The sequence below is a fragment of the Aquarana catesbeiana genome, linkage group LG05, assembly GCF_042186555.1.
Source record: "Aquarana catesbeiana isolate 2022-GZ linkage group LG05, ASM4218655v1, whole genome shotgun sequence".
In the NCBI taxonomy this organism is placed as follows: Eukaryota; Metazoa; Chordata; class Amphibia; order Anura; family Ranidae; genus Aquarana; species Aquarana catesbeiana.
Window position 1 is genome coordinate 393,898,638 of NC_133328.1, and position 18,307 is coordinate 393,916,944.

The 18,307-nt window shown below is 40.4% G+C and overlaps 1 protein-coding gene across 5 annotated transcripts in view; it reads right to left on the reverse strand.

The window, feature by feature from the left end:
- MCUR1 (mitochondrial calcium uniporter regulator 1) overlaps nucleotides 1–18,307 on the reverse strand; it is an 81,943-nt gene that overhangs the window by 49,132 nt on the left and 14,504 nt on the right. For 4 of the 5 annotated variants that reach the window (XM_073631089.1, XM_073631086.1, XM_073631087.1 and 1 more), the window contains 5 exons: nucleotides 14,364–14,467; nucleotides 11,502–11,603; nucleotides 6,846–6,887; nucleotides 5,353–5,424; nucleotides 3,003–3,056 (listed from right to left, as the gene is read on the reverse strand). In XM_073631089.1, the coding sequence (XP_073487190.1) occupies nucleotides 3,003–3,056; nucleotides 5,353–5,424; nucleotides 6,846–6,887; nucleotides 11,502–11,603; nucleotides 14,364–14,467 (374 nt within the window). The remainder of the gene's footprint in view (nucleotides 1–3,002; nucleotides 3,057–5,352; nucleotides 5,425–6,845; nucleotides 6,888–11,501; nucleotides 11,604–14,363; nucleotides 14,468–18,307) is intronic. The other variant, XM_073631090.1, reaches the window with a different exon arrangement.

Below are 18,307 nucleotides of genomic sequence, written 5' to 3' on the forward strand. Positions count from 1 at the left end.
CAACACAGGGGACGCCCTAGCAAATTTGAAGCGCAGTGGTCACCCTGGCTGAGCTCCCCGAGCCTATCCCCGGTGGATCTCATACTTGACAGGCTACTGTGTTGAGTCAACCGTGTGGGGATTAACACCAGGTTTCACTGATAGATGATGGCCAGCGCAGCAGGTCATATAGGATGTTGGGTGAAAAATGCATGTTGAAGATACCATGACATAGGCCGAGGTATAGAGATAAGAAAAATTGTATGTACACCGTGATTTGTTGAAACTGGAATCTATGACATGATTGTAACTTTTGTTATTTAATACATTTTTTTTTCTGAGAAAAAAAAAAAAAAAGGGAACTACCACCATAAATCTGGGCCATTTTGAATTCCCCTAGCTGTATTTAAATCTAAATAAATCATAAATCATCATTAAGAACTAGTCCTTCTGGCAATAAGGAACAGAAGATCAAAGTTTTTCTGGAGGAAGTGTTCCACTGCCTTAAGTCCCACCACATTGGGTATTGAGATACTGTATAAAATGAAGATATATCCAATGTGGCAGGAAGCCAGTCTGGTTCTAACCCCATATGCAAAAGAAGTTTCTGGTATACTTAATATAAGCTGGGGGTACCTTTACAATATGTTGCATAAAAAGTTCCAACACTTGAGGCTGGGGTTTGGTCACAGCATTGGCACCGGAAACAATGGGTCTAAATTTAAGAGGATTCATATTATTTTAAGCAGTTGATAGATTACTGTGATTCTAGGGTGTTCAATAGCAAGAAACATAGCACCAGTGTTCATGATCAGGATTCTTAATCCAATATCAATTAACTGCTCTGTGGTATGGTCCTGGCCAGATCATTTGAATTTCTAGGAATAACTGGAAGTGTCCAAAAGCAATCTCCGAATGTCTACTAGGTAATCTGAATAGCTCACAAGGACTACAGCACCCCCTAACTGCTGGATTGATAAGAATGTCTTTAAAATCCCTTAGTGATTATAGTGCTCAGAGCTTGCCTTAAGGGAAGTTGGAGCACATTCTTTGCTTTCTTGCCCTGTGCATGACACCATGTCTGGTAGTTTTAGGCTGGCCATAGACCGAGCGAACTTCTTTCCTGCAAGCATGGGTTGAAAGGAATTTGCTTGATTCCCCCCATCAACATAGAAAGTATTGACAGAGGAATGCCTCCCATTAAGCCATTGTGTTCTCCCGGGGGCGGGGGAAGCCGTCCCCACTGGGAGAACACAGTGATTATTGCTAGTGGCTATAACAGCTGCTAGCAATTATTGCGTGTAAAATCAGACAGGCTGGTCGAACAATCAACTTGGGTACATTCAGCCTACCCATACATGGTTCATATCGCGGCCGTTCCCTGCTGAACTGTCTATAGCCGGCTTTAATTAAACTTTCTATGGAGTGGAATTGTTCAGGGGGAATAAAGTTACTTTTAATTCTGAAGGGTAATTTGACTGTGTCCTGTTTATCGTGTGTCTTTGTGCCATGGAAATGCTGTTTTAACTTCATGTTTCTTTCTAGTTTGAATAAGTCAATATCAGACTTAAATGTATCAATCCATTCTAGTTCATTGTTGGGCAAAACAATGGTCCTTTATATTATAATATGTAATCACCCTGGTTCAATGTCCTTGTTGATATGTTGAATAACGGACTTTTGTAAAATCCTCTCTTGTTGGTTCTGGGAGGTTCGCTTCGCCAAGTTATTTTTCTTTGTCTTCTCAGTCTAAAAATGTGTTGGTGCTGGGTTGATTTATGTAAGCTGTATTGCTTGTGTCTTTGTCTGAGGTAGGTTTTCAGTTGGTTTGTCACAATAAGGCAGATTTGCTTTCATCACTTTTTATGCTAGTGGCAGTCTACAAGCATGGTTTTCCAGCAGCTGCAGTATAATGCCTGGTTCACACTTGTGCAATTTTGAAGTGTGATTTGAAGCTTCACCAGAGAAGCTTCAACACTCACCACTAGAATTTCCATTACATTCAATGACGCCTGTTCATACCCAAGCATAGCGTAGCTTGAAGCTTCTTTTGGTCCCAACAGACTTCAATGGGAGCATCTAAAAATGATGCATCACTGCCCTGGACCTTTAAAGCATTCTGTAGCTTACTCTGTACACTCTGTGTCTGGAGAGTGCTACAGCAGAGACACAGTGCCCATAGGTCATATTACAGGCAAGTCCTGGGTCTTTATCACAGCGGCATCCATATACAGTCTTGTTGGCTATAATCTGGAAAGCTGCAAAGAGAGCTCTTCTAGCTTTGCGGCAACTAGATAATCTTGACTGACTGAAGAAAAAGTAAGCTTAATAACATGCAAAAAGAACTGAGTTTGGGTTTCAAAGGACATTAGCAAAAAAACAAAAACAAAACTGGAACAAGATAGGAGTGGTAGGGGTTACACTGGCTGTCCTACAGCTTTGTTTGCCAGTGTCCAGCAATCTCCTGTAGACAGCAGCATAACCCAGTGTCTCAGGAAGGCGCTTGAAAACTGGCCATAAAACAGGCGTTTTTGCAGTACTTTAGCGATGCGCTTTTTTTAAGGTCACGTGTCTAAAAACAAAACAAAAAAAACACACATTTTGTGGCGCTTTTGAAGCGCGTTCTATTCATTTCAATGGAGAGGGGCGTTTTTGGAAGCGCTTTAAGTGCTTCAAACATGTTCCAAAGAACAAAGCTTGTAGGACTTTTTTCAGCGCACCGCCCCATTGTGAAAGCATCCATTGAAATGAATAGGAAGCAGTTTTCAAGAGCTTTTCAGGTGCTATTTTTAGCGCAAAAGTGCCTGAAAAGCTCCTTAGTGTGAAAGGGGTCCTAATAAAAGATTAAGAAATACCTGTTTACTTGTTTTATCTGCACATTGAAGTAAATCTTCACACAATTTAGTCTTTTAGTAAATCAACGTGTTCCAACAATTTTCACTGAGGAAGGCTGTAATACTAAAAAAAATAACCTAATGGTCTCCGATTTTACAAACTCTATTTTAGAAGCATCAGTTACATACCATTTCCACTATCTCTGTTCGAAGTTCTAGGAGTTTTCTATCATGATCAGCATACTATAAGTGAAAAGAAAAAATGGATTATAAATGCACAGCACAAAAAAAAAAAAAAAATAAAATAATTTAAAAACGTAGAACTTGTTGGGCAAATCATGTTCTTTGTGACAGGATTGAACAGTGCACACATGGAATGTACCTGTCACAGTCTAGAAGTCACAAATCTGACCCTTATGGCTTTGTCGCTAAATTTAGCAGTTTACCAAGACTTGACTTCAAAGGGTTGTCTGTTGGACTAGAAAGTTAGTATAACTTTACAAATGATGCCGTTATTAAAAATGGAAAAAGGTGCACATGTACAACACAGCTTTAAATGCGATTTAGAAAATCATGTTGTTAATCTTTCTGTAGGAGTACTCCAAACCCAATTTCCTGACTCTTTTGGAATAAACACAATAATGGGAGAAAATATTTATTTTACCTTCACCTCCCTCTCAGTTCAAAAATATCATTCAAAGATAAACAGAGACATGCAAAAAGCATGACTTATTTCTGAATCCACTTCTACTATTTCAAGCTTTCAAAATGGCAATCACAAGTGTGGCACATGATGGGATGTAATTGAAATCACACTACAGTTTCCATAATGTTTCCATCTTTATCTATGGAAACATTTATTGCCTAGTTTAAAGAGGAACTCCAGGCAAATATCTGCATAACACGTGGTTTAATTTTATCTGCTAAAGGATTTGTTAGATATTCTCTTTATCCCATTGTTTAATTTCACATTATTTTTTTTTACATAACATAGCCAGAGGGGGTCACACTACTATTCCCTTTTCAGCTGATCTTGTGTTAGGCCGGCCATATGTCGAATCTTGGCCAGTTCAGCAGGGACCAGCTGAGATGCAAACCATGTATGGGCAGGCTGAATGTACCAAGTTGATCAATCGATCAACTTGGGTACAACCAGCCTGCCAGATTTCACATGCAATTATCGCTAGCGGGTGTTATAGCCGCTAGCAATAATCACTGTGTTCTCCCGGCGGGAATGGCTTCCCCCGCTGCAACCTGTGGTCGCAGGAAAGAAATCCGCTCAGTGTATGGCCTGCATTATCTGCTGCTCACTGGGCATTAAATCAGCATCAACCATGCTGGGTATTCCCTTCTGATGTATGTGTGGACAGAACTTGAACCTGTATTCAAGGAAACCAGTCAAATGAGACACATGAGGCTTCTTTTACTGACTTCTTGAAAATGCAGATGCTTGGCTGAACCTTTACTCAATACTTTAAGCCACTGACCCAGATACAAGAAGATAAGGACTTGGTTTTCTGTGACTTTCCCAATCTGCCTACTTTCTCCAAATGAGTTACTCAGAAAGCACCTTAAATCAGCTTAAAACAAAATGAAAGTCAAGAACCTAGCATTTTCAGGTGGAGATTAGCACTTGTAGACCCTTTATTAAGACCAATCAAAGGTCGTTTCACACACTGACCATGATCTATCGTCAGTACTTGCACTCATCTAGGAATACCCAACCTATCCTCTGTGTGACAACATTTGGCAATTGGCCACTGGGATGAGCAATTCATTGTACATCAAAACTGCATCGGGAATCAGAGCAGGGCAGTGGAGTGGGAAAGTAGAGTAAAGGTGATGTAAGGTGTCTTCTATATATAGTGAGGTGTGTGTCTGTGGGTCAGTGAGGGGTTATTCTGGATATTTTTTCCCACTGACTTTGAGGGCAATCTCAGATTACGGGTCCTGGTGTCAAAGTGCACGAGACAGAATTGCTAAGAGAGCAGAGAGAACACTCACTTGTTACTGCAAGTGTCCTACCGTTGCTGCTCCAATATTGGTAATGGGATTCTGCAGTACTTCAGCCAATGAGTAGTTCTGAGAAAGCAGGTAAGTGCTCTCTTGGCTGGTTGAGTGCCTATCCTTAGTGTGACATAGTCTGGGCCTTACGAGCCTCCTCACAGGGAGCTTCTTAAAAGGCAAGACAAATTGTAGAACCACCACTAGTTTCTTAAACATATAATTTACTACACTGATCACTGCAACTGAGTGGATTCATAAGGTTTGATAGTGAGGGGTACAAAGAAGCATGAGACACTTTAAATAATATAGCATACGCTCACGATTATAGGTTCTATCTCAAGCAAACTAATGCTAACCACATGAGACACATTAGTTCTGTAATTATGGCAAAACATTTTAAACCTATACCCAATATAGAGTGATATCATAGTAATGCAAGTTGTATGGATTTTACATGGTGTACAAATGCACTGATGGGTGGTTAAGAGTTACTGCAAGTGAAAACAGATGTGCAAAAGTGGAACAAACTTACCATTTCCTTTATTCTGCTTTTCTCAGAGTTAAAGTCTAATTTGTTGTTTGCTCTGACTTTAAGAATTTCATCCTTAGAGAAAAAAAAATGATTTGTAAGGTTCTGGTTTACTAAAAGGTTAAAAAAAGGGTTCTTTTTGTTATACATTTGGTGCCCTAGTGATACCAACCAAATGCATTGCAGCATACTGCAGCAAAGTTCTCTGCAATCCCCTGGATCCACTGCACACAAACTACATAGACCTCGAAGGGTCAGTGGGAGGGCAGAAATCTCAGAACAAAAACGTTCATTATATTTATTCCTCAACAGTCAAAAAGGATATAAAATCAATGCTGTGTGCACCAAAGGCTTTTGCAGGCCTAGTTATTACCTTGTGAAAGTACTGATGACATCACTATGCTGCCTATGGCCTGTGCAGAGAGCAGAGCTGTGGGAGGGACCAAGCAATCCCACCCCCTACAAGCTGCCTGCAGTAAACTACAGTAGGGGGCAGATACAAGAGGAGTCACCCTGAACAAGGAGAAAGTAGCAGTGACTGATCTTTATTACAAGAAACTCCTGCACAAAGGAAAAATTTCATGCTGGATTACTGCACACATCTGGAAGGAAATACACAAAGCTCACCAACGTGCAGCCAATAATTAAAATGGCTTTTGTATTTAGACAATAATTCCTATTTCAAAGTTCAGCTTTAATCTCTGCTAACATTTATCTAACATTCGATCTCTTAGCTACCTACATCACCAACCACACTGAAACTTCAAAGGCAGGTTTGGAAAGCAATGAACAACTTCCAGTGCAGCTACATCTATTTTTGACTCCCACCGTTAGTTTCTTCCCGCCAGTATTGGGCCACAGAGGCATCCATCCACTCTGCTCCGATCAGCAGGGGGGGGGGGGGGGATCAGCTCACAGATCCCCTGCTGATCACAACAAAATCTGCCCATGTGAAAGAGTCCACTCACTCGTGCCCAATCCCACAAGTTCTCAACTTTGCAGCCTTGAAGATTCTATCAGGAGGCTGTGCAGCACTGAGCTCTCACTGGATCGGGGACAGGTGCGTAGAAGACTGGAAGTAAAAAAAAAAAAAGAAGTACAAAGGCAGTTAGGCCCCCGTAGGTTTTTTAGGCAGACCTGATCGGATCCACCGTTCACCACTATGAACTAGCAGGTGTAAACGGACTTGTGTCCATTTATCCCCGCATACCTCCAATCCCATCCAGTTTGCCCGCGGATCGGAGGGTAGTCAAGTGTAGATGGACAGCAGGGTCCGTTTACACCCAATGGTCAATAGAGCAGACTCAATCCGTATCCACTTTGCATAAGCTAAGCAGACATGGACATGTCCTGTCATCCACTCTCTCCTCAGGTCAGCAGGAGATCAGCGGACAGACCCCCTGCTGATCTAATATCTAAGGTTTCAACACAGGTTTGTTTATTGAATATTTGTTAGAAACCAAGATTTGTAGTGAGAGTAAATTACAAAAACTTACTTTTAACTGTTTCTTCAGTTGCTGTAGCTCAATTTTTACTTTCTTTGAGAGAAAAAAAAAAAAAAAGTCAAATACTTTACATTTTGAGATTTGTTCTAGATAGACAGTTGTGGCAACTACTGTGTTGAAAAGATATTAAATGAAAAACTACACCCCTAAGCAACTCTTCCTTATGCACAAACAAGAGAGTCCTTTGTGTCACAAATGCGAGGCTGAACAGGGTGACTTTCTCTACATTGTTTTAGCTTGCACCAAGATCAGGCCTTTTTGGTCAAAGGTTACTGGAGTTTATTGCCTCCAATTTTGAATTCCCTAATGTGTTTAACCCCAAATAGTGTCTATTGGGAGTATTTGAGAATGTAGATCTACCGGCTAAGACCAAAAGTTCTCTTAGACTATTGCTCTTCTATGCTAAGAAAACAATTGCTCTGCATTGAATAAAGATTGATGGTCTCCACTTGGGCCTATGGAAAAAAATTGATCAAAACCTTACACTTTAAAAGTGGACATATGAGGAGCGAGGTTGCCCTAAGAATTTTTTTAAAATATGGGGACCATGGATAGACTAGCAGGGTACTAGCAATTTCTTGCTTTGCTTAGTCCCCGACCCTCTTCCCTAGTATGCTCTTACATTGAGTCTATATATGCCTATGACAGAGTGCTGTCTATTCGAACCTACACTGATCTTTGAGTACTTAATATTTCTTTACAAAACTGGTAATATGGGTGAGCACCAGTTACTGTACAATAATGTGTTATCTGTAGTTACGTACCCCATAAGTTTACAGGTAATTGTTTTGGTTTTTTCATTTTTACGCTTTGTGTATCACTGCAATATACTGTTGATTACTACTATGTGGATATACCTATTGTCAATACTATGGAACTTTTGATTTTGAAATTTCCATGTTTTTTTATATGCTTGATATACACAATTTCTTGAAAAAAGGAGTTAAAAAAATAAATAAAAACAAACACACATATTAGATCTTCTATAATAGAGTAATAGAGTGTCTGAGAAGTCTGCTTTCAAACCACCATCAAACGTTTTGCAAAGAGAAACAGACAGTTTGCATTACAGCTGCCACAGAAGCTATCCAAGACAATTTTCAAATAACAGCATCTCTAAATTTTGTAACTAGAATACAGAATTATACCGCACAAGTGTAAGCAGCTATAACGCCACACAACTACACCCAGCTGCAAGGTCAACACCAGTCTCCTGATTAGTTTTGTATAGCAGCACATAGTTTTAGGTAACAGGCCATATCATTGGAAAGCAGACACATTTTACAACGGTCATGAAAGCTATGCGCAAAAATTACTACATTACAACAATTACTACATTACTTTAATCACACTCTTGTTTTTAAAGCGGATCTTCACTGCATCTGAGCGCCACGAACCAAAAACACTATTTAATTTATTGTTAATATTCAAAGCAAACTCCCCCATCCATCCATGTCTTGTTGAGAAATCACTTTGAAAAACATCCCCCTAGCATTTCTGGCCATGGCCATGTTGAGTAAGGGCAAATGATTCATGCAACATATACTTCCTGGAATCCATCAGCCCTTAGCTCAGGTACGCATGCAGGAGGGTGTGCTTAGCTGAGAAAACCTCTCCTCCTGTAGACTCCTGGGATGTATGACATAATTTGCCTATGCAAGAAACCAGGAAGTATCTGAAGAAATGCAAAAAACAAAAAAAAAAAAAATTTAACACAAGTAAATGATATACTTTCCTATTTATTTACTAATGTTAGCAACAGGAGGATTAAAAATAATCCATTATGATTGGAAGGGTGAAGTTCCACTTTAACTATTATAAGTAAACCAGTTTTAAGTTCAGTGTATACTGGCAAAAGAGTATGCCTTCGCCAACTTAATTTAGTACAGTTCATCGGGAAAATGCAAAGATACTATAGTTGTAGTGATCATACATATCACACAATTCTATTCGTTTGTGGACCAAGTGCCATTAGCGATCCTGTTGCTGACAGCAACGTGCACTAATAGTTCTGCTAAAGAGAGAGCTTACCCACTCCTACAATGTTGCTCCCTCACTGGTTAAAACAAAGCAACCCATCAGCCAGTAAGGTCACAACAGCAAAGGAGTGCTATCTGTGCTCTTTTAGCAATGCTGTTGTCCGATTACCACCTGTGACAGGACTGCTTGTGTGGCATGGCTTCAACAGCGAAAAAAGGTTTCCCTACAGGTTTAATACAGTTTCCGCCTAGAACACACTAGGGATAGTGGCTGATGGGTGGAATTTTAGCATGCAGCGTCTGACAAACCTGGAAGTATTGGATGCTGAAAATTCTGTCAATGCCTTTAGCTCTGCAAGAGAATGGTTATTTTATTTAACAGCCTCATACTGCCAAGACCCTTCAGATCTTGTATTGAATGCTGGGGTCCCCCTTAAAAGCTATACTGGCTCTCTAACAAAAGCGGTCGGGCTCCCTAACAACCAACCTGAACAGGAAGCTGTCATTTTTAGTAGAATTACCACTGTTAAAGGTTTCACTTTCCACTAGCTGAAGGTTCAGCAAAGCCAAACACCCCATTCAGTTTGGCTGTTCGCCAAGCATGAAAAAATTTAAACCGAACAAGGGTTCATGCGAACCGGAAACACATCCCTACTGGTAAGTACAGTATAGTGAATTTATTTAATGGATATGCTGTAACCAATGGCGACCCTAGGGGGGGCCAGAGGGGGCCCTGACCCCCCCAACATTATGCTGTGCCCCACCAAAAAAAAAAAAAAAACATTTTTTTTTTTTTTTTTTTTTTTTTTTACAAAAAAATCAATGTCTAAGAGGGAGAGAGTCCCCCGTCAGCTCCTGCGGGTGATTCCTCCCCCCTCCCCTGCTCGCTGACACTGCATAATGCGAGCGTTCACACAACCACGGCCGCCCGATCTGCTCCTTCACCTGCATCCTCATTGGCAGGGAGAAGAGCGAGTTGCAGGAAGGACTCCACCAGGACTTTCAGTTACTGAAAAAACAGACTGATTTCTCCTGTCCTTAGGACAGGAGGACCAGCCTGTAAATTCCAAGAGATGCCAGACCAGCGCTGTCAATAGCAGGGGCAGGACAGCAAGAGGAGGCTGGGGAACCCCACAGTGGCAGAACACCAGGGCCCGGAGGCAAGACAACCTTTGCAACCCTGATGGTTCTCCCACTGCTTTGGATCCTTTTATTTTCTTGATATGCTGGTGACATATATCTCTTGTTTTCTGCCACCCTGGGGGACCCCAATACAGTAGGAAGGGAGCTCACTGCAGAACATGTGAAAGGGCCCGTTGTGGGGTCGTAGTAAAGGGCCCCAGGAGATATATATATATAGATAGATAGATATACACATTTTATAGTTGCCCCCCTACTTTTGTCCCTGTCCCCCCATGTGCCCCCCCTAAATTTGAAAGCTGGAGACGCCACTGGCTGTAACAAGAATACATGTATCCAAATGACAGTGCCTCGATGAACTAAAAAGCATTTAATAAAATACATGTCAGTTCTGCCTTGAACAAGAGACATTTTAGAAACCAAACATCTTTTAAAGAACACAAGAACATATAATATAGATAAATATACACTATATTGAGACACCTGCCTTTACATGCACTTTAATGGCATCCCAGTCTTAGTCCGTAGGGTTCAATATTGAGTTAGCCCACCCTTTGCAGCAATAACAGCTTCAACTCCTCTGGGAAGGCTGTCCACAAAGTTTAGAAGCGTGTATGGGAATGTTTGTCCATTCTTCCAGAAGTGCATTTGCAAGGTCAAGCACTGATGTTGGACGAGAATGCCTGGCTCGCAGTCTAATTCATCCCAAAGGTTCTATTGGGTTGAGGTTAGGACTCTGCGCAGGTCAGTCAAGTTCCTCCACCCCAAATGCACTCATCCATGTCTGCAAAGCGGGGGCCAACTCAATATTGTACCCTACGGATTAAGACTGGGATGCCATCAAAGTTCATGTGCGTGTAAAGGCAGGCATCCCAATACCTTTGACAATATAGTGTAGCAGCCTTCTGGGACACGTCACAGGATCCCAGAAAGCTGCAAGACCATTCACAAAGCTCAGTGCGGTTTGCGCATACGTAGTGGGAAACCTGCTGTGAAGCTGTAAGCACTCACAGCCAGCTTCCCAGAGTAATGATGCCGACGCCTGGACCCGAAGACGGACGAAGAGCCAGCTCGGCTAAGGACCATACTTAATCCTAATCCCTGGATAGGTACGTGTCCTATTATTAAAAGCCAGCTACAGTATTTGTAGTTGCCCACTTAATTTTTTGTTTCCGACTGAAGAACCGCTTTAACTTTTCTTACTGTTCCTGGTCAGAAATTTGGAAAGTATCAAGATTGGAGACAGCCAGGCAACTAGCATTTTTAGAAGGGGTGGAAATGGCAGCCCTCATATTTCTCTCAGCAGAGGTTTCTAAAGGAACTAAAGCAAAAGTGTAGCGTGTAAAATTCAGCGTTTACCGACATCTAAACCTGGTTCTTTGGGTTACTGTACATTGTCTTTTTAATTACTGCATATACACTTTTTTTGTAATAATTATGTTTAAATATAAAAGCATTTTATGTGAAACAAATGGATTTATAACACTAGGACATTTCAAGAACACTTAATCTGGTGTGTATTAAGTACCTCATTCTGTGTTCGGAGAGCAGAGAATTCACTTTTCTCCAGGATGATCATATCCTTTTTTACTGAAGCTATGTGTGACATGACCTGCTGAAGAGTGATCTCCTGTAATAAAAGATGCAAAAGCCCTGCATTAGCTTGATGGCAGTGATATATTAGTAGAGCTGGCCCATACGCTTAGGTTTAACAATTCATTTTTAATATAATTGGGATGGTAGGGCAATTGGGAGATATATGTGTTATAGACTATATTGATAGTAGAAATTACATTACTCCTATAATGTAATAGTTAATCTAATCATTTGGGGGTCAAATATATTTTCATATTTTTTATGTTAATATATTAAATCATTTGTCATATATTGTATTATGTATTTAAAGTCTTTGATTTACAGGTAAAACTTTTAAAAGGTGAGTGCATATACTGTATGACATAGGATTTACAGAGCACTATGGACTTTCTAAAGAGAGTAGTTCTGCAGAACCTGTCTTTAAAAAAAAAAAAAAAAAAAAAAAAGAGAGAAGATCAGGGTTTTCTTTTTGGCCTACTGAGGCACTTACACTAAAGTCTGCAGTCATACTCGAGTTGACATAAGTTCTTCTCATATCCTTATCAGAGAGGGGTGGGGTCATAGGGTGTTACCACCTCATGTTTTGTTTACCACTTTCTCTATACATTGGTTTGATGGAAGAAGTTAGTTAGAATTAGTCCCTCTCCTGTACGCAATCCTACAGTTGTATTTGTATCACACTTATTGTATGACTGTAAAAATTTCAAAGTAAAGAATTTAAAATAAATAAAAAAGATACGGAAGGCAGAAAGGGGGCAAAGAGCCACTCAGTGGTGTATATGTCAGCTTGAGCAACTGAGCTCTGTAAACAACTTGCTTTCAGCAGAGCTGCTAAGAAAATCTATGTAAACATGTGAAAAGGAACCTGAAGGGGAACCTGCTGGCTGAAAAATGTGTAAAATATTCAAATGCAATATTTCTTTAATAAAAAAAAAATAAATAAATAGAGAAAATATACACAAATATACAGTTAGATCCATATATATTTGAACACAGGCACAAGTTTCACACTTTTATTCTGTATGCCACCAGAATAAAATGAAAATGAAGCAATCCAAATGAATTTGAAGTGCAGACTTTCAGTTTTAATTCAAGGGGTTGGACATAAATATAAAGTACAAATGAATATAATCATTAAAAAAAATTGTAATTTTTAATATTTTGTTGAGAATCCTTTACTGGCGAATGACTGCCTTATGTTTGGAACCCATGGACATTACCAAAGACTGGGTTTCCTAATTTCTGATGCTTTGCCAGGCTCTAAATGCAGCTGTCTTCAGTGGTTCTTTGTGGGTCTGCCTTTAGTTTTGCCTTCAGCAACCAAAATGCATGCTTAATTGGGTTGAGATCAGGTGATTGACTCAGCCATTGCAGAATATTCCACTTTTTCTTCAAAAGCTCCTGGGTTGCTTTTGCAGTATGTTTTGGGTCATTGTCCATCTATGCTGTGAAGCGCCGTCCAATCAACTTGGCTGCATTTGGCTAAATCTGGGCTGACAGTATATCTCTAAACCTTGCAGAATTCATCCGTCTGCTTCTGTCTAATCATCAATAAACACCAATGACCCAGTGCCACAGGAAGCCATGCATGCCCATGCCATCACACTGCCTCCACCAGGTTTTACAGATGACGTTGTGTGCTTTGGATCATGAGCTGTTCCAAGCCTTCTCCACACTTTTTTCTTACCATCATTCTGGTATAAGATTAATCTTAGTTTCATTCGTACAAAGAATGCTTTTCCAGAACTGGTCCGGCTTTTTTAGATGTTTTTTGGCAAAGTCTAATCTGGCTTTTCTATTCTTCAGGTTTATGAATGGTTTGCACCTTGTGGTGAACCCTCTGTATTTGTTCTCGTGAAGTCTTCTCTTGATTGTAGACTTTGACAATGATACGCCCACCTCCTGGAGAGTGTCCTTCACTTGTCTGGTTGTTGTGAATGGGTTTTTCTTTACCATAGAGCGGATCCTGCGATCATCCACCGCTGTTCTCTTCCGTGGACGTCCAGGCCTTTTTATGTTGCTGAGCTCACCAGTGCGTTCTTCTTTCCTCAGAATGTACCAAACTGTTGATTTGGCCACTCCTAATGTTGCTGCTATCTGATGGATTTGTTTAATTTTTGAAAGCCTTACAATGGCCTGTTTCACATGCATGGACAGCTCCTTTGAACGCATGATGTAAGTTCACAGCAATAGATTCTAAATGCAAATACCACACTTAGAATCAACTCCAGACCTTCTTAATTGATGAAGAAATAACAAAAGGAGCGGCCCACACCTGGTCATGAAACAGCTTTTGATTCAATTATCCAATTACTTTTGGTCCCTTGAAAAAGGGGGGATGGCTATTAAGAGCTGTGATTCCTAAATCCTTCCTCCGATTTGGATGTATATGCTTAAATTAAACCTGATAGTGTGCACTTTTGGCCCATATCCATTCTAGAACTATAGCTTGAATATGTTTTGGTAAATACCTGAAAAAAACAAAAATATGTAAAAATAGTTAAATGTAAATTAATGGTGAGTGGTAAGAGTCCCAATCCACAAAATTCTGTAAATTGTCAGTAGCAATAAAAACAAGACAGCTTTCTTTAGCTAAGAAAAAGCCATCATCTTTCCAGTTTCTAAAGCCAATAGTTTCAGACATCAGCTATAATGACACATTTTTCAGTTTAGGAACACAAGCCCTTGCTCATTTTTCTGCCACAGGAAACACCCAGGAATTTTTAGGTTTTTGGATATTTTTGTTTCTAAAAGGCTATACCCACCCTTAGATCCCATTCTTCTCGTTTCTAACCTGTTGCACTTTGGAAACCATGTCCTGGTATATGAGATCCATGTTAGTATTCATGATTTTCACTAGTGCTGACACAACGACCTCCGACTGCTGAGTGCTGAATCCTAGACAAAAACACAAAACTCAAATACATAGGAACTGGAGGACATTCTATTTAACAAAGAGTGTAACAATTTTAACAGTTTTTTTGTGTGGATCAGTGATCCAATCAAGTGAAATGCAGGCCTTTCAGTTCAAGCAAATGTTGCATAGCAGCAAAACTTACATGTGTCTGTTTTTAAACAGCCAAAAACTGTTACAAGCATTATCTTATGAACAAAAGCCAACAATTCCCATTGAAGGCCAGAAAAAGACCTGTGCACAGTCATCTTCTATCATTCTCTTTTATGCTCTGGCCTGCTTTCATATATGAACTATGATTAACCAATTGCAAAGTAAATGGGTGAAAAAAATCTGGAAATGAAACATCCCTGGAATTCATAAAATTCTGGCACAGGCAGATTGTGCGAAAGTGTGTCTCATGCATTCTAAAAGTGGTGAAGAATACACTAAATTCATACACCTGTCTAGAACTTGTACTTGGATTTGGCTCCACTTTTAGAATGCACATAAGACACTTTCACAAAATCTGTCTGAGACAGTTTTTTTTCTCTCTGTACACACAAAGAGTTGGTCTTATTTAGCTCCACTTTTACATTTGGTGCATTCAATGCGACACAAACGTAAAATTGGTGCACTTTAGAACTACCTGAATTTGGTGCACAAATGACAGAAAAAAAAAAACCCTATGGGACTTTAAAGGCCCAAATACACAAAAATAATACTAATGACAATTGGATGCGTATATAATATAAAATCTCAGTACAAACTTTATTAAACAGTATTTTAAAAACAAAATACGGCTGGTGTAGTATTATGGCAACCATAAAAAAAATATATGTGAACAGTGTGCTGCAGTTTCTGTTGACATCATGATGGTCCAACAGCGACCAGTCAAGCATAATCACCCAAAGCATTTCTGAAGTGGGTTCTTTCTTCAGGGGTGTAAGGCAAGTAGAACAAAAATCACTTATGTTACCTGAGCATTTGTACATCAGCCAACAAGGTTAAAAACAAGCAGTGGTATCCATCATGTTACCAGGGGAACGATATACCAGTCACACCCATAAGAAAAAAAAAATCAAAGTGAGGACAGCCAAGGAGGCACGCCAAAAGGGGCCAATGGTCCCCAAAATAAAATAAAATTACATCTTCAGACACAAGGTATTCACTGGATATGTGGCAAGGAGTCCTGAAGCAGCCTCTCTGGTTGAGGTCCAGGATGGATTCCCTTGTTTTCAAAATATTGTTTAATAAAGTTTGTACTGAGATTTTATATTATACACATCCACCTATTATTTACTATTATTTTTGTGTATTTGAGCCTTTAAAGTCCCGTAGGTTTTTTTTTTTTTTCTGTCATTTGTTACAATTTGGGACAATGACCTACCCTCTTCCCAACCAGACCTCAGTTATAGTGAATTTGGTGTACAAGTAGGTGTCAGAACCAAAAGTGTCGTGCTTCATGAATTTGGCCCAATACATTAACAAGAGGGACTAACACCAGAAGAGTGGCACAGCAGCTTTACTGAATTCCCCACATGCTATCACTGAGCCAACCTGTTACCTTTCTAGAAAGTGTTTTAATAAAGCAGACTTGCCCGTGTGAAATGTAGGTAAACATACAGCCCTCTTGAAAGTCTAATAAGCCTTCCTTAGCAGTTCTAAGAGCCAATTCACACATCCCCCTCACCTTCCACTTGGCTCAGTGCTATTCTAGGCATCTCAATTGGCAACAAAAATGAGAGGCAGGAAGGGGTGCTCATCAAATTGTGTATACTGAAGTACCCCAGAATTATGTACTGCCAAGGAGCTTCTAAAAGACTGTCATAAGGTATGCACGCGCATCAATGGCAAACTAGTGGAGTCAGTTAAATAATACCAGCTGTACTTTAAAGTGCGAACCATTCTGTTTCAATGCATTGTAAAGCATTGCACTGTATTTAAATGCAACATGCTCCATTTTTAAGTGCATATCAACACATTGGAGTGAACAGGACCTATTGGAAGCAATGGATGGCCCATCATTGCTTTGTGCCTGCTTTGAGCAAGCAGCCCAACAGATGTGGTGCAAGTGGACCCCAAGTCCCTAAGTCAAATCAGCAGTAAGGCCCCATTCACACCTGAGCATTTTGTAGCTTGAAGCCTGAGGCTACAAAACGCTTGAGGGGAAAAAAAATCCATTATTCTCTATGGTGATGGTTCACATCTCCACTCCAAGACGCCAGAAGCCCAACACCTGAAGCGCAAACAAGTTCTGAATCCTTTTTTGTCGCTCAATTTGGTCATTTTTGGAGCATATTCACCCAGGAAGCAGATGAAAATCTAAAAACATAGCAACAAATGATGAAACAGATGATCATTTTTCCTATTGGCTAATAAAAAAAAAAAAACGACAAAGCTCAAAAACGCCAGAAAACACTGCATGGCAACACACAATTAGGCGTGACAAAACGCCCGAAAAACGCTACGCTCAGGTGTGAATGGGGCCCAAGTCTAATGTCCCAGCATGCTCCCAAGCCTAAACTATATGTAAACATATCATCTTAAAATTTCATTAATGTTTTTTCAAATTTCCTTATTTAAAAAATAAAGTTTATTTATACCTTTTTATCAGTTTAATTCAGTAGTCACATTACAGCACAGCTTTATCCTTTGCTCTCTTCCTTATAGCAGTGGGCATGTTTATTTTTATTATATGGGTAGGCAGTGTATTCACCTCCATTACTGGTAACAATGCTTGTCAATCAGTGCGGAGAAGGGGCGGAGCCAGCAAGACACTGTTGTCGTAGGTGTGGCCCTCCACCTCCATCCTCACTGTCATTGCCTATCAATCTGCAGAGAAGAGGGGCAAGGCTGGTGTGTTAATGCTGCCTAAGGTGAGGCCCCCTATCTTAATTCACAGAGACAACGTTGAGCCAGAGTTGAATGCTGTGGGCAGGAGTGTGGCTGCAAAACATTACAGGAGATACAGGTACGCTGTGCATGTGCACAGTGTCCTGTAACTCCTAGCAGTATTTCCAGGGACACAAACTGACCACACCAGCACAGATGCAAAAGGAAACTGGCATGATTTCAGGGTATTTAGCAGCAACATAAAAATAGAAAAATAGAGTTAGGTACCTGGTAACTCTTTTTCTAAGAAGTCTTCCAGGGCAGCATCCGAGAGATAGGCTCCTCCTCCCTGAAACAGGAAACACATTAGTCCACCATTATAAATTTCACAGTCTTACCTGCGTGCCTCAGTTGTATTAAAGCAACAAAGGAAATCTCAGTAAGTTTAAAAGCTCCCCCGTTGTATTTGTCGTTTCAAGGGTGGAAACTAGTGCTGCCCTGGAAGACTTCTTAGAAAAAAAAAGAGTTACCAGGTACCTAACTCTTTTCTTGAATCGTCTTCCAGGGCAGCATCTGAGAGGATGTATCAAGCAATACTTACTAGGGTGGGGATAGAGACTGGAGCACCTTGCGACCAAATGCCTAGTCTTGGCCAGACAGTTGGTCTATATGGTAGTGCTTTGCGAAGGTACTGAAGCTCGCCCATGTCGCTGCCCTGCAGATCTGCTCCAGAGTTGCCCCTGCTTTCTTTGCGACTGAGGTTGCCCAGGCTCTGGTTGTGTGTGCTCTGATCCCGCTTGGCGGAGTGAGGTTTTGTGCCTCATAGGTCGTTTGTACGGCCATTCTTATGCATCTGCTGATGGTATTCTTGGAAGCCTGTTTCCCTTTGTTGACTTCTGCATAAAGGACAAAAAGAGAGGTCGTTCTTCGCCAATCGTTCGTTCTTTCGAAGTAGGTTACGAGTGTGTTTCTTACACCGAGTTTGTTGTAAGTGTCTCTTTTTTTTGCTA